The following is a 24,833-nucleotide window of genomic DNA, read 5'->3' as shown; positions in this document are numbered from 1 at the left end:
TCCTACCTCAGAAATTGAAGGGGGGGTAAAAATATGTTAATTTTGCAGGTGAATGAATTTGTCTGGAGATTGTCTCTTTTGTGTCTAATGGCATGAAATACACCCAACAGAGAAATAGATGCTGGAAAAGCAAAGTAAGGTTTTGCAGTTGCTAATTTGCGTGTTTCCGAAGCTTCACTAAAGCTCTCTGGATTTTATAATCTAACACCAGTGGGTGAAATCATGACATCCAGGCCTCCAGGGACAAGTATTGCTTTTCCAGGAGATGCTGCAAAGACATGAAAAGTCAAGTGTGAACAGAGTGTTGAGAAAATGCTTTTGTCCTGGAAAATCTGGACATTGGAACCACAAGCAGGCCACAGGGGCTCTCATGAGTCTTCATAATGCTCTGTGCTATTTTACAGAACTTTGCTATGTCAAGATTTTAGTAGAAAACCATTAAAATTTTTAGCTTGCCTATGGCATAGTAATACTTCTAGTAATAAGTATATGGCCCAGATTTGTGGCTGTCTCTTTCCAGCCAATGGATTTGTAAATCTTCACTTAAATCTCTGCACATTCCCTCGTAAGAGTGTAATGTTTTGCACATCTGTCTTTTCAAAGAAAATTATTTCTATACATTTGGAAGACAGCTTTACAGCTGCAGTGCTTTCAATTCTAGCCCATTATTAAATTCAAAAAGTTATATAATATATGGTCTAAAAATTTTATATTTTGTTGGGGAAAATTCTATCCCTACTAACTATCAGCAAAACTTATCTACTATATTTATATACTAGAGAGATTTAAGTATTGATAGTCAGAAATTATCAATAAATTCTACTTTCTACACGTTATATGTTATATTTTTTAAGTACAGAATCTCTTTCAATTCCATTAGCATTTATTTAGTACCCACTGTATACAGATATTGGTAACATTATTACATGCTTGTAAGATGTACCATCTGTCTGTGGATTGGAGCCATGCTGAGCATTGATTTCACACTGAGCACAAAATGTGGGTTTGAGTTTGTTTCTAATTGGGTGTATGCCATTCAGTATTTGCTTTTAAGCTATGACTGAGTATCCTATTCATTATAGTTAATATGTTTTATTCAGTTATTTCTGCTTCCTCTTGTTTTTCAATGATACTCAATATTATTTACTCTTTAATGTACATTGATAGTGACAATGTCAAAAAGCCCCAAAATTCAATAGTTAAAAAATGTGGTCATGATACATAAATCTAATAATTAGAAATGTTCAGTGAAATTGCATACACCCCCATATATTTTTAGGAAAGAATATTGACCCAAGTTGTTATCCAGTGGTATAGAACATTGTAATCTAAATCACAACTGTAGATGCTCCTCAGAGATGGTAATAATCCCAGTGAGAGAAGGCAGACACGATCCCATGGGAGCATAGGGCCAAACTGCCCATTCGGAAGGATAGACCACAGTCTGGATGTATTACAAGTCTGCAGATAACCTCCAGTATCCTCCTGATTTATAGGTAGGGACACCAGCAAGTTCCATATAGGTTTCTGTGATTGAAAGCTCTCATCCTAGTCTTACTCAGCATCATGGACTTTGTTTTATGGGAGGACATGAAGTTCCAGAGTAGTACATGACTTTGCAGAAGTTGCCTTTGTGATAACTGTACAGTTGGTTCAGAAACTCGGGCTTTCTCATTTCTGATTCAGAGCTCTTTCTACCATATCATCCTCATCTTGGAAGCAGTGCTGTCAAATAAAATGTGTGACAAAATTAAAACAAAGTAAATTCAGTGGTGGAAAATTGTTCATGAATAATTAATACAGTTTGTCCCATCATATGATATACATAATAAGCATGGTTCACTTATTACAATATAGAATGGTATATGTTAGTAAATATCATATCTAATAGTTAATATATATCTCATCACATGGTAGATATTATTAATAGGCATGATTCACCAGTATCGTCATATGTAGAACTATATGTTAGAACCATGGTTTGCAATAGCTTTTACAATGTCGGGTATCTCATCATACGATATGCATGAGTAAGCATCACTTACCTACCTGTATTGTGACAGGAGGTACTGCAGTGTAGGTAGACTTGGTAGGCAATAGTAAAATCACATCCTTCATTAGCCTTTTGTCACAACCTAACCAAGTGTTTGAGTGTGAGCATTTGAGTGGACAAGAACAGGGGGATGGTCAAGGGTAGCTTCCTACATTTAAAAGTCAAGCACCTGGCTCCTTCTGCCCCGGCAGGCAGTTCAGTGAGCATCTGCCTTCAGCATAAGCTAAGCTCTCTGAGTGTCCCTGGAGCCTGAAGATTGCACACGCTACCATGGCACATAGAAGAAACTAAATAAATATTTAGATGAATACCTTTTCTGCTTTTGGCATCAGCCAAAACTCTAGATCAGTTGGTGTTGTCCCACCCAAAGCCCTAGCTGACGGCATCCTATGGGTAGACTGGGGATAATGCAGACGGGATGGTGGCAGTGGTGGAACATGAGTCCTCTTGACATAGGGCAGTCTTTTGAGGGGAAGAGGAGTAGGCATTGAGGTGTGGCTCTAGGAGAAGGATAATGGGAAGTGTCCCAAGTTCACCTAGGTCAGTGGTGTTCTTCCTTTTCTCTTACTGACTCGGCTCTTGGCTTTCTTTGAATTCTACGTAACTATTGGGCCTTGCCTCATATCTTGCCAGGAAGAGACTAAGGTACGTTGTCACTGGCCTTTTACTAAGCGATGAGGATATAGAAACTTGGGAGGACATACACTACAAAGGACATAGAATCAGGGGTCAGAAGGCCTGTCCACCGTATCTATGGGATGTCCTGTCCCAGGTTCTTTATTTAAAAAATGAAGATACTGAATTAGATGTCTGTGACAAGCATTCCCCTCCCCCTCTACCCAATCACAGATCCTTGACTGGACATGTACAATAATTGGAAGGCAAGCTTTGTAATATTTTTAAACTGTCTAAAACCATATACACATACACACAATTTAGTGAGATTTATTATTAAAATCTTGACTTTAACTTTCTGTATTAAACCTGAGTTTAAATCAAGTGTTTTTAGCTAAATAGTGCTTTAGAGCTAGACATTATTTGAGGAGCTAAACTTGTCTTTAAGAGCAATATGGTATCTTCAAATTCATTTTATCTTCTGGTGGAAATGAGAGTATCTTAGGTGAAAGAATTGAGAACTCCTTTCAACTTTCCTTTTAGAATCTCTTATGTTAGCATAAGAACAGCCTGATGGTTTGGGTTCCAGTGCTCAGTATCTGCGTTTCAAATGTTTCAGATGTTAATTCTAGTGGAATTTTCACATTGTGAAACCTATTTAAGTCAAAATTTCAGGCTCTTAGCTTGATGTAAGACCCCAAACATTTGTAATAATCTTAAAAAAAAAAAAAGATTAAAAAATACTTTTATAGGTAACTGAAGCAATACAAGCTGTTCTCTTGGCGGAAGTTCAACAGCAGATGAAGACGTTGAGTAAGACACCAGTCAACAGTCAACCAGTGTCCATGACAGAGGACATCCACTGTGAGATGAGGCAAATCCTGCAGAAGATGGAATGGACCCAGGGGGAGGAGATAGAGTTACAGTGTACTACAGACACCTGGCCTCTGCAAAGTAAGTGTAAATTTATTGGCATGCACTTTCATCAGAACTTTTTCTACTACTTAGAGTGCATTCAGAATATTTCTGCAAAAACTGAGCCAAGTGCCCTGTTTCTGACCTATTCTGCTATCAGTTTCTTCTTATAATTCTCGTTTCTAAAAAACCTTCTTAATTCTATCATAATCAATAAATATGTTCCAGAACAAAAATCTGTATCGTTTATAAAACTATTTTTAAATTAAGTGATTAAAAATGAAAATAAGATTAACAGTAATAGCTTAATAAGATATTTTAAGAATACCTTGATAATGATGGGTCCTAAATTTGTTTCCATTTGATAACTTGATGATAGCCATGTGCTAGATTTTTTTTTCTTTCCTAAAAATAAGAAATGTAGTAGAAACTAAAATTAAACTGATTTACAGGTAGACCACTTGATTTTATAACAAAATTTTATCATTGTAACTTCATAATGATAATGTTTATGGTTCATGGCTAGCAAGTGAATCTCAATTTCTGCTGTAAAATGTTATCTGATTTTTCAGCCCATTAGCTGTGACTTAAAAAAATAAATAAAAAACAGTAAAAAAGAAGTAAGTACAAATTTGGTTTTCAACCTCACTAGTAAGCTTTTGATGAACAAGTTAATTTATGAATAAATATATATTTTCCTCAGGGAAACATGTTACAAATTTACATGTTCCAGGTTGCTAAAAATTATTAGGTATTTCTTTTAGCTCTCAGAAAGATTTTCTTTTTATTTATTTGGGATTCAGAAAAATGTTGCTACATTTAAAATGTCAAATCCTAGAACAGGTGTCATTCTTAAAGATCTATTATATTTATTTATTATTTTTATAAGATTACTGATTGGACAGCATTATGTAGGGAGAGAGGATATGTAGCAGGGAAAGGCTTCTTCAGTGAAGGCCAAAGATCAAAATAGATAGAATATTTCCTAATGCCAAGACAGTCACTGAAGATGGTAAATTCAATAAGCAATTTGATAAAGCTCAATGGCAATTTCAAGTCATTTATTTGTCTGTTGTCCAGAAATTAGCTTTAATTATCTGGTAAGTTCACTCGTTTGAAGGAGCTCCTTTTTGATCATATCACATAATTGTAGTTATATTACACCTTTCAAGCAAGAAGAGAAAAATTCCTTTTTAAATTAATTTTCAGTGAGTGCATGTGGGTTCTTGATTCATTCGGCAAGGTACCCGTAGTGTCGTTAATATGTTTCTTCTAGCTCCCCAAAGACAGCTAGTGTCATTCATCATGTGTTAACTGTCATTAGGTGGCATTTATATGCTTTATCCCGAAGCTTGAACGTCTACCTTAGCCTTTGGCCCATAGCCTTCTTTTCTGGGTGAGAAATTCATGGCGGGTTATCAAGGTGACATTTTGATAAGTTTTGCTATCACATGGGTTGCCCATTATTTGAAGTTCACCAGACTGGGCCCTGTTCTGTTCCCAACTAATTCTCGGGTATAAGAAATATACTGTGGAATTTGGTCTTACTAGGATTAAAGACAGCTGGATTTTAAGTTAGATATTTACTATCTTCGGATCATTACCAAATGACCCTTTGCGAGTGTTAAAAAAAAATAAGGTTAATTTGTGATAACAATTAGAATACAAAAATATTAAGGTTACTTTATATATTGGTGGATGAAATTTAGAATATTTTATTTAAATGAAATGAAACATTCACAAAATACTGAGCACATATGTTCGTGGGAAATACTGCCTGTAGGAAAACACTAACTGCAATTGCAATTACGTGGAAACATGTAACATGCATTGAAAGGAAAATTGCTGAGCAATATTATGTTAAAAATTAACATTGCCTTCCTTTCCCTCCTTTTGGAAAAAAAGCAAAAAAGCCAAACAAACAAAAATTATTTTTTAATCTATTCAGAGAAACTTAGTAAAATTACAGGAAAAGTTTTGCACCTTTATTAAGTGGTATGGACTGCATTACTTAATTGGATTTTAAAAAAATAAATAAGTAAAAAGCCATTTTATTTATTTCAAATGTCCTAATTCAAAGGTTAAGGGATGGTATACGTACTATTCGCCAGGTTTGATTATTCCTAGGCAGATTTACTTAGATCCAGTGTCACTGCAACCTATTACCAAATATTCTATGATAAATGGTTTATGTTATTTTCAGGTCCTTGCTCATTTGTCCCTCTGTGAGCTCCTCTCCACCTTTTCCCCCCGGTAATTTCCTTTATTCTTTCTTGATTCCCTAGTGTCTTCTTTTTTTTTAAGATTGTATTTATTTATTCATTTGAGAGAGAGCACGTGCGTGGGTGCTTATCGCACAGGGCGGGGCAGGGAGTGGGGAGGGACAAGGGGGAGAGAGAGAATCTCAAGCAGACTCCCTGCTGAGCCAGGAGCCCAATGAGGGGCTGGATCTCATGACCCTGAGATCATGACCTGACCCAAAATCAAAAGTCAGAAGTTTAATCCACTGAGCCACCCAGGTGCCCTTGGTTTCTTAGTTTCTTAATGCATCTTATTTGTAAATCGTTTGGAAAGTAACAGATGATGGCTTTATTATGCATGGATACTCCTAAGCTTCTTTAATGTCAGAATGGAGTACATTTGGTTTATTAGCATTATATTAATATGGCAATAATAGATAAGAAAAAATAATAACAATTATTGTGCTCTTAATACACTCCAACACTATGCTGAGTACTTTATGAATGTTATATCACTTTTTCCTTTAATTCTCACATAATTCACATGAACCCTGACTCTCTTCCCAACATTTGAGTCATTTGTGTAAACAATTTTAGTTTTTTAAATGTCCCTGTTCATGGAAATGAAGTTTCAGAGAAGCACTGAAAAGAACTACTCTCTGAAAAAGAGATTCCCATGGTGCTACCTAGGCTTATCCTGAGAAATTGCCTCTGTACATTTTTTGACATACTAATTATGTATCTTTCTCAGACACATTAAAATTAATAATATTTTTTAAAAAGTCTATCCCTGTGCCAGCTATCTTCAATGCCACTAGTGGTGTATTATCTTGTACTTTGAAATCTTATTTCCATTATTATCCCATTTTTCAAAAATGGATAAAGTGAGGCTTAAAAGAGTTGATGTGCCTTGTCTAGAGTCACAAAATTAATAAAAACAGGAAGGCAAACCCAGACATTCTCTTAATTGCTGTGTTCTAATCCAGTAAAATCTTCTTAGATTTTTATTCTCCTCTCATAAATCATACTTTCTATTACCAAAGAAAATGCAGAGTGTTCAATCATTGCCATTTCCCCCCTTATAATAAAGAAAATCAGCAGGTTTCTTGAACTATTTGAACATGAGATGCATCTAGAAAGCAGTGGAAATCAAGTGAAGTGAAAATTGAAGTATAATGTGTGTTTGAACTTTATAATTTCGTGTCTTATTTTATTTTCAGTGTTTTCACTTGTTACATTTCACAGCATGTATTTTATTTAAGGTCTTAGTATTTGTGTGTCAGTATTTTATGGGAGAGTGCTGGATTTTTATAATAGTTACATTGCTCTCTTCATCTATTTAATAAATTGTAGAATTAACATTCACATTTGAAGCTAAGATTCATTGCTTTAAAAAAACAGCAGTGGTTTCTGTTATTAAAATGCATTTGAAAGTTATTTCCCTTTATTTTTTTTGAATGTTATTTGGATCAGTTTAAACAAGTGCTCTAAATTGTTCCATTAAATAAACTGATTGAAATAGAAATGGAGGCTTTGTAGATAAAACTGTCACTCTGAAATTATTAGCTGAATTTAAATTCACGTTAAACTGTGTAGTTGTGAAGATGATGCATCAAATGTAGGTGTTGCAAATAATCTTTATTACATGCATTGTTTTCAAAGACTTATCTACAAAACTAAACAATGAAAATGTGCTCTTTATTTAAGTAAAACCATGCATTGTGGAAAATAAAGGAAATAAACATCCATTCAACAGAAAAGTTTTCTGGTCCTGGTGCCCATCGGCAGGACTGCATCAAGACAGGCTTCCTCTGCCTGTTGAATTTCTCAGAAGGAAATCCGTCTGGTTGTGGAAAAAATTTGAAACAGTTGACCACCTCACAGGGAAACTTTTTTGACTGTCTTTATTTATAGTAAATGCATTTTTCACCCTCTGTGAGCTCTCTGGGCTAAATGAGAAGGTCAATGCATTCCTCTTTATGAAAGCAGAAAAATAATGGGAGACATATCATTGAAGGCCTTGAGTGTCATAGTGAGGCTTTCTCTCTGAGCAAGATAGAAAACCATTTGAGCAAACAACTGGCACATATTTTAATGGGATCATGTTGCCTGCAGTTCAGAGGCCAAGGATAGACACAAGGAGACCAGTTGGGAGGTCATTATGCTAACCCACATTATGGCAGCTTGGCACAAATATGGTGGTTTGGATAGAGAAGTGATCAGATTCTGAATGTATTTTGAAGGTGCAACTTAGAGTATTTGCTGATAGATTAGATATGGATGAATAAGATAATGAAAATCTATGCTTCTATTTTTTCAAACAAAAATATTTGATACATGGGCTGACCCTGGTACCATGACTTGATTCCTGTGTCAGGTCGTGCAATGTCACTCGCATATGGTATTCCAGGATTGCTGAAGGAAGACTGGAAAACCCCCATTACAGAAGGCTGTCCATGCTGTGTTCAGTTTCAAGTGTCCCTGCCTAGATGACCTACAGATTTTCTTTTCTAATATTAACTAAACTAACCCTCAGAAAATGGACAAGGATTTCTTGCCAAGAAACCATGGATTGAAGATAATACTAGTAATGCAAGCTTAAGCAAATAAGATGTAAGTGGCATTGCCAAACTTATCTTAAGGTATATCAGGAGGTGTGCATGTGTGCGCGCGTGTGTGTATATTAATGACTTCTTTTTGAAATTTCTATTTTTGTATATATTTTATAATGGGCCTAATGTTGATATACTAATAGTATGCATATTGTTCATAAACAAGCATATATATATGTATTATATTATATATATATTATATATATATATGTAAAATACATGCTTCAGAGGACCTTCCTGTTATTTTCTGCAAGAAAGTATACCAACCATAGCCCTTGGGTGGATTAAGCTAAGAGGACAGATGTGATAAGCTTTAGGTTATTCAGGGTAGGTAACTTGATAGTCTCCATGGCACACTGTGCTGTCTCCAAGACTTTGAATAAATCTCTATGCATCTCTCCTCTATATTACTCCTCTATGCCTACTGGTCCAAGAGTTGGGGGTGCCACAGGGAATTAATTGGAAATCTCCAGTTGAAGACACAAGCTAGCATCAGGGTAACCATGAAGTGTGTCAGACGCCACAGAAGAGGCTGCAGGAGCACATCAGAGAAGCACCTAACCCAATCTTTGAGGTCATAAAGTCTTCTTAGGAAAAAAGATGCCTAATCCAAGACGTCAAAGATGAACATGATTTAGCCAAGCAAAAAGTTGGAGTGGGAGAAGGTAACTGTTGGCTAAGAGTACTAAAGCCACCTATGCCTTTTTCTTCCTCCCAAGAATCATTTGATTAATACATGTATGAATGAGGAACCTGGACATTAGAGAGAAACCCATAGGCCTTGAATTTCTTCTCTGGAAAACATCTGTGTCCTTTTTGAATCTCATTGCTCCAATGCCTTCCTTTCCTAAGCTTCAGCCTTCCAGAATAAGGACAATAATAATGACAAGAAAACAGGTAACACTGATATGGCTTAGTATGTGGTTTTTTTGTTTTTTTTTTTTCTTAAAGATTGTATTTGTAAGAGAGAGAGGGAGAGAGCACGAGGAGGGGGAGGGGCAGAGGGACACAGAGACTCCCACCGAACAGGGCTTCATCCCAGGACCCTGAGATCGGGACCTGAGCTGAAGTCAGATGCTTAACTGACTGAGCCACCCAGGTGCCCCAGGCTTAGTATATTCTAAGTGCTTCAAATACTTCAAATTATTTGATCCGGGCAACAATTCCATGGGGATAAGTAGTATTGTTATACCCATTTCCCAGATGAGAAAATAGATATGAAGACGTTAAGTACCTTGCCCAAGGTCTCCATACCAACAAACAGCAGAACCAGGAGTCAAAAACAGGCAGTCTACCTTCAAAGTTTGGGTTCTTTATCCATAGTTGACATTGCCTCCCACTTAACCACAATTCTCCTTCCTTGTCTCTAAATTTAGCAAATATTTACCAAGTGCTTCCTGTATGACAGTTACAGAAATAGGCATTGCCCAGGTTGGGGGTCACAAGGCAGCAAAAACCCAGATATTTGGCAAAACAACAGGGGAAAGATTCTCATGAAGAAATTAACCAGAAAATATCAAATACCTAATTTCTACTAACCTGTGGGTGTGTCACTATAAGCTATTCCACTAAAGATGTACTTAATACTAAAGTCTTTTATTTGTAATATAAATTTATATAAATATAAGTTTTAGTGGTTAAAAAACAGAAGGTTTTACACCTGAGAACTAGAAATGCCAACTGGTAAGTGCTAGAAATAAAAAGATTTGGCGTATACAGGGGCCCCTGTCTGGCTCAGTCAGTAGAGCATGCAACTCTTGATCTCATGGTTGGGAGTTCGAGCCCCACGTTGGGTATATGCCAAAAAAGATTTGGCATATACATATTAGTCAAAAGGGGTAGAGGTTGGCAGTTAGGGGAAGAAGAGTAGAGGAAACATAGAATTTCATTTTTACAGATTAATTTGAATTACATACTAGACAATCTTTCGTAGATATCAAGGTATTCATATGTTAGATGAAGATGAATTTATTTATGATAAGCAAGTCAATTATTTAGCACCTAGAATACATTACATACCTTTCAAAAAACACAGTTGTCATTTGGGTTGAATATATGTCCTGTATTATTTTTAGCTTCCTGTAAAATTGATGGAGAAATTTCATCATTTCCCTTTCCCCCATATAAATTCTTGTGAACTTCTCCACTTCCTCTGCCCTCTCTGTATCATCTTCAAGATTGCATTGCCTTAGAAAGACTGATAGAGTTCACTGTTCTTTTTCCAAAAGTAGTTTCATCTTTCACGGAGATTGAGATTGATGATTTTCATCTTGGCATATGAACTAGAGTATTTCATCGTCTCTTTTCCTCATGAGCAATCAGAATGCCAACCTGGCCCGGCTACACACAGACGGTAGCATCAAGGAATTGAGTTAAATATTTCCTTGGTAACAGTTGTGCAGGCACCACTTTATTGATTATTGTCTGCATACCCATTTAAATTTATTGACAAAGAAAAAGTGATCTAGATTCTGTCGCTGAAATCGATGTGTTTTGTACTATTGTTCTCCCAAGCTCAGACTGGCCTGCCAACACTGACCCCTCAAGGACAGGGGTCGGGTCTATTTATCTTTTCTCCTCCCATCCGCTAGGATGGTGCTTTACCTAGTAGCTGGTAATAAGTGTTTATTGAGTGGATGGATGAATGGATAGACTGTGGGATAGCTTGTACTAAAGATTCAGCCAACTCCTAATTAGTAAGAGAAAGAGGAGACAAGGAAAATCAGCTGATTGCATTTCTTTAGCAGCCGGACATCCATAGTCTTAAACACCCACTGCAATTGTGTTTTCTAAGCGTCACTATCCTTGGATCAGGTGGTATACACAGGCTCCCAAGAAATTAAAAATAGACATATGAATGAATCGAGTTTGTAACCACCCAGAACGCTTCTCTTTCCTGATGATTGATTGTCTGGCTCTCCACTACTCATTTTGTCATAATCTCCTTCCAGTCTGATGTTTTTAGAGGGCCCCAAGCCTCGCCTGAAATGTGTCTGCTTGTTCCTCATTCTGCTACAGCTTTTCCATGGGAGGATTTAAGGAACTGCCTCAAACACTGTTTCCTAGGTATTTGAATTCACACCCTGGGTTCTGACTTGTCTGCCTGTCTCGGGACTTCTGGCTTATCCCATTCTCTTGTAGCCAGTAGCCGTTATGCTGCTAACTGGGAGCCCTTTTGACAGCCTGTTCAGCTGGGTCAGCCTCCTCCCTGTTGACTCCATCCCTGAGCCTGGGACTTGGTGTGGTATTAGTTCCTCCATCAAATCCAATCTCACTACCCAATATGGATATGCATCCCTTAGTTCTGGAAAAAAAAAAAATGGTACAACTAAATTCCTTGAGATAAAAACAAAACAAAACAGGGAATAAGTCAGCTTTGTATTCTCAGCAGATAGCGTGGTGTCTGGCACACACCAAGGCAATCCTGCTAGAGAATGGTGGCTGAAGAAAAAATTATCCATTCTTCTCCTCGTGCCACTGGAATGTCTCATTCAATCAAAATGTCATTCACTTTGCTGGCAGGAGCCTTATTTTTCCATTTTAACTCGTCAGTGTATCTGCCCAATTTTCAGTCTTGGAACAATTTGAATAATTTTAAAACATCTCTTATTAGCACTTATTATGCCTAAGGTTCAATGGAAGGTACTGAAATTTTCAATTACATCGCTTTTTACACTTCTTGTATATCCTTCTAAAATAGTGTGTATCATCTGGCACTCTAATTGTTTGTTATTTGCCTCTTTCCCACCTCTCTGAACTCCTTGAGGGCAAAAGTTGGAACTTATTAATCTTGTGCTCCTAGCTGCTAATGCACCACGTGGGGCATGATGGGTGCTCATTAAATGTTTGTTGCCTGAGTGAGCAGATGAATGATAAATGACAGTGACAGACATGTATTAAAGAACTAGTCTAGGCAGAATGGAAGAAATGCTAAATAATATGTTAATAGTCTGTAGATAGGAGGAGAATGGAAAAGATCATTATAGGGATGATATTTTTTTTCTAAAGTGTTAATTCAGAGGCACTTCTTCAAATTTATCTATTTAGTTCAGGAGTAATTTATCTGTCTAGAAACCTGGAAAAATTAATGCTGACAGGTATTTGAAGGCAAAAACAATAACAAGGCAGAGTACTTCATTTTCAACCCCTGAGAATAAGCTACAAGAAATGAAGTCAGTTGGTTCAAAGAAGAGTTGTTACCTTTTTTTTCCTCTTTTACCTACTACAGGTGAACATGGGTTTTTCATATCTATGCAGGAACACCTGTCCACCACCATACATGTGATGGTGGTGTCAGTGACATGGGTGTCCGAATGGATTTTCTTGGCAAAGATATGGACAACGACAGCAGCCAAATTTGGCCACTTCTTGATATACAGTGTTAGTGGCCTTCCTAGAAAATTCAGGTTGTATTAAAAACTTTGAAAGATCTCTGTGTGTAAAATAAAGTTAACATTCTGGGCTCAGGAAATTATAAACAGGGCTTTCAGTTTCATGAATGTCCAGTGGAATATGTGGAAACCATGCGAAATGTCAGGACAATTTTTCATTGTGAAGGACTGTCCTGAGCACCGCAAGACTTCCGACATTTCTGGTCCTTGCCCACTAAATGCCAGTATCTCCACAATCAGCGGGGGAAACCAGATGTTCCTTGGCTCAGCAGTTTCCGAAGCCTTCCCCTAGGGGGCAGTACCAACCCTACTGAGAACCGCTGCCTTCTAGAAAGGGATTCTTACACAGTCTGAGTATCTGCCCAATTTTCTTGTTTCTGTCCCTCCCCTCTTGTAAAAGTGCACAGGGAGATAAAACCAACTAAGTAACCCCCAACTAATTAAAGATGTTCCTTTCTTAGATCCCTAATGTTTGTTCCTTCCTTTGTGCTTCACCCATGTTGTTTATCCTTTGGTCATAGCACTTCCCAGTCTGTATAGTAAATCATCTGATTGCAGTTCTGTCTCCTCCATTAGAAAAAGAGCTTCTTGTCCTATTTTTTCACTTTCATCTGTGTGTCCTCCAAGCTTGGCTCTGGGCCTGGCATAGAGTCAATTTGTTGACTGATTAAATGAAGAATGTGTGTTACTGAGCTACTAAGCATTCTCCAAGGAAGTCATCAAAGAAAAATCCAGAATTTTCAATTGAAATTATTATTTTACAATACAAAATAAACATAGTTTATCTTAGAATTTAAAAATTAGATGAACTAGGGGCACCTGGCTGGCTCAGTTGATGGAGCATGTGACTCTTGGTCTTGAGGTTGTGAATTCGAGCCCCATGTTGGGTATAGAGATTACTTAAAAATTTAAAAGAAAAAACAATTAAACAAACTCTTTGCCCAATCTGTAAATTGAGAAAACTGGAAATAAGAATAATGGTTAAAAAGATATACATAGGTTCATTTAAATGACTAGGAATGTAATTCCAAAACCTTGGCTTAGAACATACGAATTTTTGATGTATCTTATCCATACAATTAGTACTTAAAGTATATTAAAATTATATTTTGAGATGTTCATAATATCTCTTGACATATGCAAGATATTTCCCTTGGTGTCTCTGCACCAGAGTAGGGAATAACCGATTGGATCCATCAATCATCCAGCTGGTAGGTCCATCCTTCCATTAGTCAATTCATTCTGCCTCTTTTGAATATGTTATATGATAGGTGCCATGTTTCCCAAGCTATCTACTAGGAATCTGAACAGAATATGATGTGGCTTCTACTCTCCAAAAGGCAGAGCCCGGTGAACATAATGGGACCACAATGCAGTATGAGATACTAAAATTCCCATTGTTGTGCAAGTGTGGAGAGCCAACTGAGGATGACTTTTTGTAGGTTTTGCACAGGAGTAGACATCACGTGCACTTTGGAGAATAGTGGTGTGGCAGACATGGAGAGATGCGCTGCTTCCATCACTCTGCTTAAAAGGTTTCCTTGCCCAGCTGGGAGGAGTGTGGCTAGCTGACAGCTGACAGTTGGCACCTCCAGGATCCATCCCCAAATTGGAACAGAGATCATACTCTTCTTGGGACAATGTCTGAGCAAGGTGGTGGTACAAGGGCCTAGCTATTGTTAGTCCATACAGACCTCCTCTAACAGCCAGTCTTTGCTCTAGAGTGAATAGAGAGGTTCTTATCCAATCATGCTTTTGCTTTTTTTTTCCTTTCACAAGTGTTAATCTCCAGTAAACCTTTTGCACTTCTAACTCCATCTTAACATCTGCTTCTAGAAGGACACAAGTAATACCAAGGAGAAGGAGCTTGGTGTGAGAAGGATATTTCAGGCAAAAGGATTAACATGAGCACAGACATGGAGTGATTTTTGTGGCCTGGTCAGGAAATGGAGATGAATTTGGTGTGGGCAAGATAGAGGATATGAGGATGCTCTAGTCTGGATGCAGAAGACGAGGCACCTAGAATGTAAAGGTTCTGCTATGAGCATTTTTTCCTAAAACATAAAGGGAACCATTAAAAATTATCTTAAGAGAAGTGAGATGTTTTAGCGCAAAATAGAGCGTGAATAAAACAGGAGATAGAAAGAAACCCTTGTGTCCAAGTTTTGACAGAGCACCTGTTTAGTATTTTATTTGTAAAGCAGAACTTACTTTTCTTAGGTTTTTTTTTTTTAATTGCCTCTTCATGACCCTAGGTTATTTAGATGGAACATTAGTGCTTCATGTCTCACATGGAGAAGGAAGGTATGTTCACATTACATAGAGAAATTTTGCTTCCCTGCTTTTAGACCAAACACCAAATGTCATTCAGGATCTGTCAGAGTCTAGATCACATTAGTATCACCTCCTAAGTTGCTGTGGTTCTTGTTGCTAATTTGAATTTATTTATCTTCCTTTATATATTATCTCAATCTCTATCCTCCTTGGATCAGTTCTTAATTTTTTCCCGACTTGTATGTATTAATATTTGGTCCAATTTCTCATCTCATTTGGATGTATTTGTATCATTACCATTTATTGACAAGTTTGGGTTTCACCATCCATTTTTTTCTTTTTTGTGTGTGTGGATTTATGTAGACATTATTGACCTCCTTTTCTACAAACATCCTTAACTGAAACATTAAGTAAGACCAGGCTTATTAAGTGTTTGCTATTAGACGGTTTCCAGGAATAGGATATATTATTTCTCTTTACCATTTAAAAACTCTTGATTTAATGAATAGAATTTTAGCAAAGCAAGGTAACTTTGAAATGTGCTTTTCCATGTGTTTATATTAATATCCAGTGAATAATTTCAAAGGTTCAGCTTCATGATCCATCTCTTCAAGCCGTCTACTTAAGTCTAGAGTCATTACATCACCTGCTTCCCTTACACCATTGATTTATGTTTCTTTCAAACTGCTGAGATTGGGAAGTATCATTTATTTTTTACATGACATCTCCTGCAGTATGAAACAGTGTTTCGGAAGGTAATGGTGAAATACCTGTAGCTCGGTACAGGCTTGCCTCCTCACCTGTGTCAATTAGTAACATGCCCATTAACATCTGTCTGTTCCGGTAATACTGCAAGGGAATAAAAGGTTTTAATCGTTCTTTTTCTGTAGTAAAGATGTCAGGGGAATCTCTAGGTGATAGTAGTACTCAGATACCATAATATGTCTGTGTTTAATGCTGAGAGATGCAAAGGAGCTTCTAGAATTTTCTTAGGGATCATACAGTTCAAGCCCCCCAAATTAGCTGAAGTCTGTTTACATTGTATTCTGAATAAATGGCCATTTCAGAACCCCCAGAGTATCTATTTGAACATTATTTTCAGAAACAAAAAAAATTAAGTGGATTATTTTCCAGATCATTAGCACGACTTTTCTAGTACTTAAATAGCACTTTACTTTTTTCAAAAACTTTTGGCATGTATTTTTCTTTCTCTTTGCAGATATCGAATGAAGGGAGCCTTTGCCCATTTCAGTGAGAGGAAAATCAGGGCACTATAGACTTCAGTACTTTTGCTATGTTGTTATGACTCATTAGAAAATGGCCTTAGACCAGATCACACACTCCTATTTGCAAATCCTAGATTCTTTCCTATAAATCATACTACGTCATGGGGCATCGTGTAGAGGACGGAATTCACGAAAGAGTAAGATCATTTATTTATGGGAATTGATATGTTTCCCTTTAGCTTAATTCAAGCCTTTCCCTAGGAGAATATTACCATTGGAAATGGCTCATTTTAAGGGAAAATGTATTACACAATTTTTAAAAATGAGTTAATTTCTGCTGTTAATGGTAATCCACTATTATGATATTCATATTATAAAAGCCAACTTATTAGTCAGAAATACAAGTTGATGAATGTAGTATGTTTATAAATTGAAGATAGTCACTTCATTTCTCCCATAGTAAATTTGCTTTAAATATTAGTTTATCACATACGTTTGCTTGTATTACGAATTTTTCCAGTAAGCAAACACAAATCATTTTTATATTTAGCATTTAAGATGTATCTTAACTTGAGCATTAAATCATCTATTAAATATTCAATTAAAGTGGGTTTTGATCCATTTTTTAAAATTAGTGGTCAGGTATTCGGGGAAACAAGCTTGCAAGATATTTCTAAAACACAATTCACTTCATTTCTTGTTCTGTGTATTTTGTCAGAGAAACGCCTTAATGTAACAGAAATCAGATTTGGTGTGTATTTTTACACCAAATCAAATTGTGCAGGCGCCACCCTCAGCTTTCTCCAAAACATTATAAAGGATAAGATTCCACCATGATATAGCTTAAGAAAGCAGTACCGCCCTGGAAGAAGTCCATACGTGAAAAGTGAAGCTACAGGAGTCTGTTTTACTGGAAAACCACGTGTCTTATAACACCGTTACGGAATGGGATTTACAAGTTTACTTAGCTGAGTTCTGTCTTCTTCTGGAATCTGTATGTAAGGGATGTATGGTTTCTGTATTTATTCTGTAGGCATAAATCATAAGTATAAATGGTACTGGGAAAAAATGTAAAAATGAAACTGCTAAGTAGTGACGAATGGTACAAAGCACTAAGATGCTCCTGTTGTAACTATATGAAGAGTGTGAAGACATCGAAGGTCATCTTATTTATTACAATTGGCAGGTTTCCCTTCTTAGTTGTCTTGCATATAGTCTCATTTTCCCTGTCCTCTCCATGCCCAATCTTCATTTCCCCAAATTTGCAAGCCATAATTATAAATTTTAATGTTGTTAATCTATCCTTTTAATGTGTAGCGGTAATCCAAAATTATTCATTCCTTTTATCAAATCAGAAATGGAAAAAGTCAAGTAAACCTTCATAGACTTTTCCTAGTATGAAGTGCTTTTTAAAAACACAAGTTGCAAAGTTTTCCATCTTTGAATCCTAGAGAAAGAAATTTGTGCTCTCCCCATATACATAGTTGTTTAAATATCAGAAACTTACTACAAAATAGTTTCTACACTATAAAGTAAATTAGGTTCTTTTCATCTTTGTATGGAATTGTCTATAATTGAAAATTTACAAAATATTAGAAAAATAAAGCCAAGCTTCACCAATAACTTCTATCTTCTGTGTAAAGCATGAACATATGTGAAGATTATTACCAATGGCTGGTTTCTTTTTGTTCTTAGAGAAAAGGTCCAAATTTGTGTTTTAAAACTTCCCTAAGCATCTGGAGCTTTTGTAAAAATGAAGCAGTCAAATAGACAAACTATCTTTCTAGTTTAATTTATGATAATTTACATATTACAAAGTTAAACACTTTGTTCAAGGATATTTCTTAAGACAGATGGTTGACAGTCATATAAAATATTGGTCTCACCATCCAATTCATTTGGTATATTGCTTTGGCTACATTAGAGTGAAAAAATGATGATTCACCCTGGTAAGCAGAATAGCATTTCAATAGCACTTGAAATAAGAGTAAAACTACCTACTACTAACATTAAAACACACATACAATCTTTTTAATCAATGATACCTTTATAAACTTAAGTATAAGTACAGAGATTAATCTTGGATCTTCACAGAAAGTTATTTGGCAGCATAAATCAATGGGTTTATAGTTCCCAAGTTTATTAAAAATTAGTATAAAAATTTGCTTTTTAAATTCACAGTTCTTTACCAATAGCTAGAGTACCTATTTTAAACAGATAGTTTAGGGGCGCCTGGGTGGCTCAGTTGGTTAAGCGACTGCCTTCGGCTCAGGTCATGATCCTGGAGTCCCTGGATCGAGTCCCGCATCGGGCTCCCTGCTCGGCAGGGAGCCTGCTTCTGCCTCTGACCCTGCCCCCTCTCATGTGCTCTCTCTCTCTCATTCTCTCTCTCAAATAAATAAAAAAAAAATCTTTAAAATAAATAAATAAATAAATAAATAAAATAAAAAGATAGTTTGAATCAGATGATGAAATGCTGAGATTCCATGGAATGCAAGTTGGAAGCCGCTGGTCGGTGTCATGAGGAGAGGCTGTGCGGTTTCCTCTTTACGCCCTGCAGCTGATATGTTGCGTCGTGGCGTTGCGGCAGATACCTGCCTAGTGACCCCTGTTCTTTTTTTTTTTTTAATGGCCACTTTCCATTGTATGTTTTAGTAAAAGAAAGAAGATCTTGTGATTTGAATAGCCTGCGCTGCTGTCTAGCTGCCTTGTTTCAAGACTCAAGTTATAAATCACAAACCCTGTCACCTCGGAGGGCACCCTTATGCGTCCCCGAGCCTTGGTGTGGTGCCCGGCGGGTGCCAAGCAAGCTGCTGACTTGCACAGAGAGGAATTCCGGGAAGTCGTCGGCGCGGGCCATTTTCCAATAATGCTCCCTGGCAGGGACTCAGTTCGGGGCTCTTTTACAAATGGCTATTACCCTGAGATCATGATGAGATTTCCTAGAAGTACACGCAATGCTCTTCACTAAAATTCCTCATTTGAAACTTTTTGTAAAAACGAAGGTTTCCTTTGCATTTTTAATGCCACATAACCATATGTCAGTACATTTTAATGTCCCCTTAAGATATGGGAGTGCTTAGATCTCTTGGAGACACGCTTTTTAAAATTAATTGTTTTCACTTCGTATCACTTCGTTTTAGATGTCAGGCTTAAATTTTACTGGGTTTTTATGTCTTTCTTCAAGATGGTTGAAGAGCACAGTAGTACTAACTATCCCTATTTGTTCTGTCAGTCCTCTGCAGTCACTGAGGGTTTACGACGAACAAATGTTGCCGGAAGTACTCTGGACATTGGGCAGCTAGCTTGGGTGATCTCAACTAAGATTGGCCTGTCAGAGCCTACCATAGCCCCCACCACTTGAGCAATCTAAAGCACATAATAAAGTTCTTCAGTTACAGATGTGATCATCATGCTATACAGGGTGAAATTTAGGTGTAGAAAAATAACAGAGCCTTCAGTTCCATCTTGGACTAAGGACTGACTCCAGCTGTTGGCCCTTACTCCTTGATCTTTCTGTTAAAGGCATTTGGTATTTACTTGATTTTGAATGTCTTTACTGGGGGAAGGAGAGGGGTTAGAGATTGGTATAGTACTTGCATATGAGTGGTACTCAGATAATAAGACTCCCAGGACCTTCAAGTCAAGATCCTTTGTAGGTCACTGAATCTAAATCCTTTGTTTCTCTGCTCAGAAACCTGAAGTTCAGAGAGGCCCAGTGACTTACTTAAGGTCATACAGATAATTAAGGAGTGAGACAGTATTCAAACCTAACTCTTTATAGTATTTGCTGATTTTTTTTAAATGGTGCCATTTAGTATTTTCCTTTCCCCTCCAGTTGTTCTTATTTGCCAGTCATGTTTGATGATTCTCCAGTAAGTGGCAGAGGCACCCCACACATAAAGATATGGAAACCAGTTTGCATTCCTGTAAGTCCCAATTGATGGGCTTTAGAACCTCAAGGTCTAGATGAAACTTGGAAGGAGGATGCTTTTCTCTTTTCCCCCTTCTTGTGGGCTTCCATCTTATTCCAGCAAGACTATTACTGATTTTGGTCAATGTATTCTTAGAGTAACCTGTCCTAGAGGCAATTGCTCCCAATAGCTAAAGTGATCCTGTGAACACAGATCTGTTCATAGTGACTCTTCTACCACCCTCCTGTGGTGCAGTACCCCCCTTCTTTTTCAGGCTCAACCAGACATTCAGACTCACGACAGGACCACACACCACACCTCGTCCTATCTACTGAGAGGGACAAAGACCAGGAACCATAGTTGTGTGTAGGGCAGCAGTGGGCCTTCCTCACCCGGGGGTCCTTACAGCTGTCCAGCAGCTCAGCTGCAGCAGTCACCCAGCAGGACAGCCTTAGAACTCCGGCAACAATTCTGTAGGCATGGCTTGCCAACTCCACTCACAAGGAAGCCTCAAGATATGATGATGAACACTTCTATGGTTCGTGTATTTACCAGTGAGGATCCATTTTTACTATCAGTAATGTCACCTTGAGATGTAGTTAACACTCTGCCTTTATCAAGTTGCCAAGGGAATCCAGCTAGAGTTAACCAAAGGTTATGTTCTTATGAAGAAAAGGAAAAAGATTAATTATTTTTAAAATTTTACTGTGGCATTTAAAAAAATTCTTTAAGTGCACATGGCTTCCCTTTTCTTTAGGGTAAGGTGCATGCTATTTAAATGATTCACAAGGATCATTTTTACCTGGCTTCTGTATACCTCAAGAGTCCCACCTTGTATACTTCCACCCACCTTGAACTCTACAATTTAGCCACACCAAATCTTTTCAGTTCCTCTAAAGGACCTGTCCCCACTTGGCTGTCATCCTTCACACATGCTATTCCATCACTCATTCATTTGCCTCTCATGAGCCAAGCAGTGAGGAGGCTTTGAGGATACAATGAAAAAGACAGCCTTGTGGAGTCTACAGCCCCTGCCTGAAAACCTTTCCTCCCACCTTTGCCTGAGACCTTCCTGTTTCAAATGGAACATTATATTCTCTCTGATGCCCTTTCTCTTTCCCCAAAATAGGTTAGGCGGCCTGTTGTGTACTCTGTCACCACACTGACTGCCCTGGAATTGTCATTGCCTGGTTTCTTGTCTACTCCCCATGAAACTGTGAGCTCCATAATGGGAGAGGAGTATGTATAACCTGCTCACCATTATATTTTCAGTGCTTAGGTCAGTGCAAGGCATCCAATAGATCCTCAAAAATATGTGATGGCCAAATGTGACAATTCTAGGAATTCTAGAATTACAATATGCATTTAAAAACCACAAATAATGTACTTCTAGAGTCAAAAATTCAGGCCCAAATTTCAGATATTTTGGAAGCAGATGCCCACTAAAATCTATGATAGAAGCAGAATATTTTTATTTTTAGAAAATTGTATTTATAAATTAAAAAGAAAAGCAATAATATTATGTAAAATTTAGTAGATAAATTTTTCAAAAAATGTTGGCCACCTAGAAAAATCACTCGAATAAAGCAAACTATTACAACTGGGTTATTCTAAAACCTAAGGCCAATGTTAACATTAGTGGAAAAATAAAGGGGTCAGTAAGGGCTTCAAAAATTCAGAAACAAACCAAGGATTCTTATTTTCACTTAATGTAGTCTTTGAAGTTTGTCCTGGAAACTAAAGAAATTATTTCCCATTAAGAAATCATATACAGATGCAACTGTGAAGATAAACATCCTTTTCTGGAACTGTTCTTCCTGGAATTTCTCCTATGAATTCCAATATAAAGCAGTATTACATCACATGATAGAATATACCTCCAACCAGTTTTCCAAAAGTTATGAAAAAATGCTCTTAAATGTGGTAATTTTTTATATCAGCTGTCTATAAAATCAAAGAACATGATATTGAGTCATAGCTCAGAAGCCATATCATTGATTGACTGAGATAATGTAGTCTAAGACATTATATTCTGATGGTCTGAGAGTGCAGGGATATAATTTGGAATAGGATAGGTCAGTGGATAGTTAACATGCCCATTTTAGGCTTTTTCTCTCAAATATCAAATATCTTAAATGAGCTTTGGAGAGGTGCTGGACTACATTCAATTTGCAATCAAATTCCCTTAATAAGATTTTACAGTGAAGAAATTCTTCCTTGCTGATTAAAATGAGAGCCATAATTTTGTGAGTCAGGTACTGACCAAAGTCCTTACATAAGAAAAGACAGCACATTGGAACCCAGCCATGAACAGCCTGGGTGCTTACAAGTAGCATCCTAGTCTTTTGGAAAGAACAGTGGATCTTTCATGCTCAGATGCATAGTTGTAATTTCTAGAGACTGCCAAGTCTTAGAGATCTGGAGCACAAGTTCAGACTGCTCCCCTGTATGTATACTCTGTTTAATTTGCACAGTACTTGATGGGGGAAGAAGAAAAAGAACTATACATGCCAACATGTATAAACCAGGAGATTTCCCCAAATATTCTGGATTTCTGGCTTCTCATGAAAAATAGCAAGAAAGGCCACACCGAGTTGTCATTTTAGGGTGACGATGTGAGGCTGGAGATGAGTAGCAGAGGGTTAGGAGAGAGAACCTTTTCCGAGTGAGTGTGTGCTCATTAGTCATCTCAGTACCCACCAAACCCGCTGTATTCAGTTTTCACCAGGTTCTTACAGGAACTGAGTTTTTGACTTGCTCAATACTATGAAGAGGTAGCTTTAGCTTGAAAAATATTGTGTGTGTGAATTTGTAAGGTTGGGGGAGGAATCATCATTTAATGGGCATCTAAATTTTGCCCAATAAGTAATAGGCATTGCACAAGTTGTTACATATACAAAAAGGAATGAGACAGGGAGTCCATCAAGTGTGTCCTTTGCTTAGGGCAATGGGACTGGCTGCCCTGAACCCACCAGAGTTTCAGAGGAACTGGAGGCACTATACCTTACTTCTTTTTTCTGAATATCCTTAAAATTTCATTGTAAAATATTCGTCTTACTGGTAGCTCAAGGAATCTGTGAAAGATGCTAACAATGGGGATTCCTTTCAAGTGTGATTATCTTGGGAGCTGTCAGAGGCATGCACTGATTGACTTGACCCCAGCCAAACTACTGTACTTTGAGGTACGGCCCTTGGTGCAGTCTGACAAATTAACACAATGTCATAAGAGCTCTCTGAGGGGTGTGATTAGAATGCAATCTCACGGGTGAGTGGAGCAGGCTTCATGTTGGGGTGGGGCCAGCTTGTGAATGGTTTTGCATGCCATACTGTAGGAAGTTTTCAGGTTTATAATTTAGATATTTCTCAGTACAGTGGATGGATCAAAGATCGAAGGGGCTAAAGCAGGGAGACTAGGTCTCTCCGGGCTCCAGAGATATCTTCTTTCCACCCCGCTGAAGTAGTTGACTGTATAAGTAGTTGATTGCATGGGCTTAATGTTAGCAATTAAATATCTGTGTCCTGTTGGTGTTGACAGCAGCTGTTGAAATGCAAGGGGTTAATGCTAATCCAATTATGGGCATCAGTATTCAAATTCAAATTTTTACCATTCCCCAATTTTAGTAGCAGCCCAAAAATTCTTTGTGCTTTGCACACATTATCTGATTTAATTCTGGTAACAACTTAGTGAGCTAGAACCATATCTATCTCCCTTTAACAGATGAGGAAACTTGAGTTCAGTTTCCCTTCTAAGATAGATGACCTGTTTGCATAAACCAAGCAACACACAAGCTCAGGCTATACCTTTCAAATATCAACATTTAAGGCTTCTAAACTCTAGGTTGATTTTTTACGCCTGATAATAAAGCTGTGTTAGGGGATATACAGGGTTACTGTATTTCAAAACTAAGATGTTTGTGTTAATAATTAAAACTTTATTTGCAGAACAAGCACAGTTTTATTTCAATGACAGAGCATGTAACAAATACTATTGATTATAGCCTTATACATATAAAGTGTCAGTACCCAGAAATAAAGCTTCTCCTTGGCATATTGTAGAAACTGGCCCTGAATCACTTCCTGTGAACATTGAAGATTAAGTTCACATTTACACATGGAGGTACATGTTCACTTTGCAGTTTTCAAACACAGTTAGTAGTGATTCTCCTGTTGAGTTTGGAACATACAGGTTACTGCTCACACACACAAAAAATCTACTACTAATTTCCTTATACTGCTTTTTGAAATATGTATCAAAGCATAACATATATATGTAAATTATATAAACACATATGTACATATGAATTTAAATATATATGTATTATGTTTAATTTTTTATGCTTAATTTTTAGCAGCCTATTTAAATGCATTCTAGGACAGTGTCAAATGGAAGTCTTCCTTGCACTGAAGTGAGGGCTTGATATGTGAATTGTTCTAATCCTACCCAGCACTGCCATCATGAATACCTATGTTCTCCTTCTCCCTCTCCATATATACTTTTCCATATCTGAGTACAGAAAAAATAAACAGAATATATCCTATGGAAATTTTCTGTTAATTTGTTTTATAGAAATTTTTTTAAAAAGAGGAGGAGAA

General features: G+C 37.2%; 1 protein-coding gene across 4 annotated transcripts in view; it reads left to right on the top strand.

Moving 5' to 3' along the window:
• Positions 1 to 24,833, top strand: part of WDR72 (WD repeat domain 72) — a 175,691-nt gene that overhangs the window by 117,523 nt on the left and 33,335 nt on the right. For 3 of the 4 annotated variants that reach the window (XM_031031982.2, XM_031031981.2, XM_031031989.2), the window contains exon 18: positions 3,421 to 3,622. In XM_031031982.2, the coding sequence (XP_030887842.1) occupies positions 3,421 to 3,622 (202 nt within the window). Of the gene's footprint in view, positions 1 to 3,420; positions 3,623 to 16,319; positions 16,538 to 24,833 lie in introns of those variants that run through there. The other variant, XM_031031988.2, reaches the window with a different exon arrangement.

This window comes from Leptonychotes weddellii, chromosome 9 (assembly GCF_054177405.1).
Source record: "Leptonychotes weddellii isolate Sample4059 chromosome 9, ASM5417740v2, whole genome shotgun sequence".
Lineage (NCBI taxonomy): Eukaryota > Metazoa > Chordata > Mammalia > Carnivora > Phocidae > Leptonychotes > Leptonychotes weddellii.
This window is presented reverse-complemented; position numbering and strand designations above follow the sequence as displayed.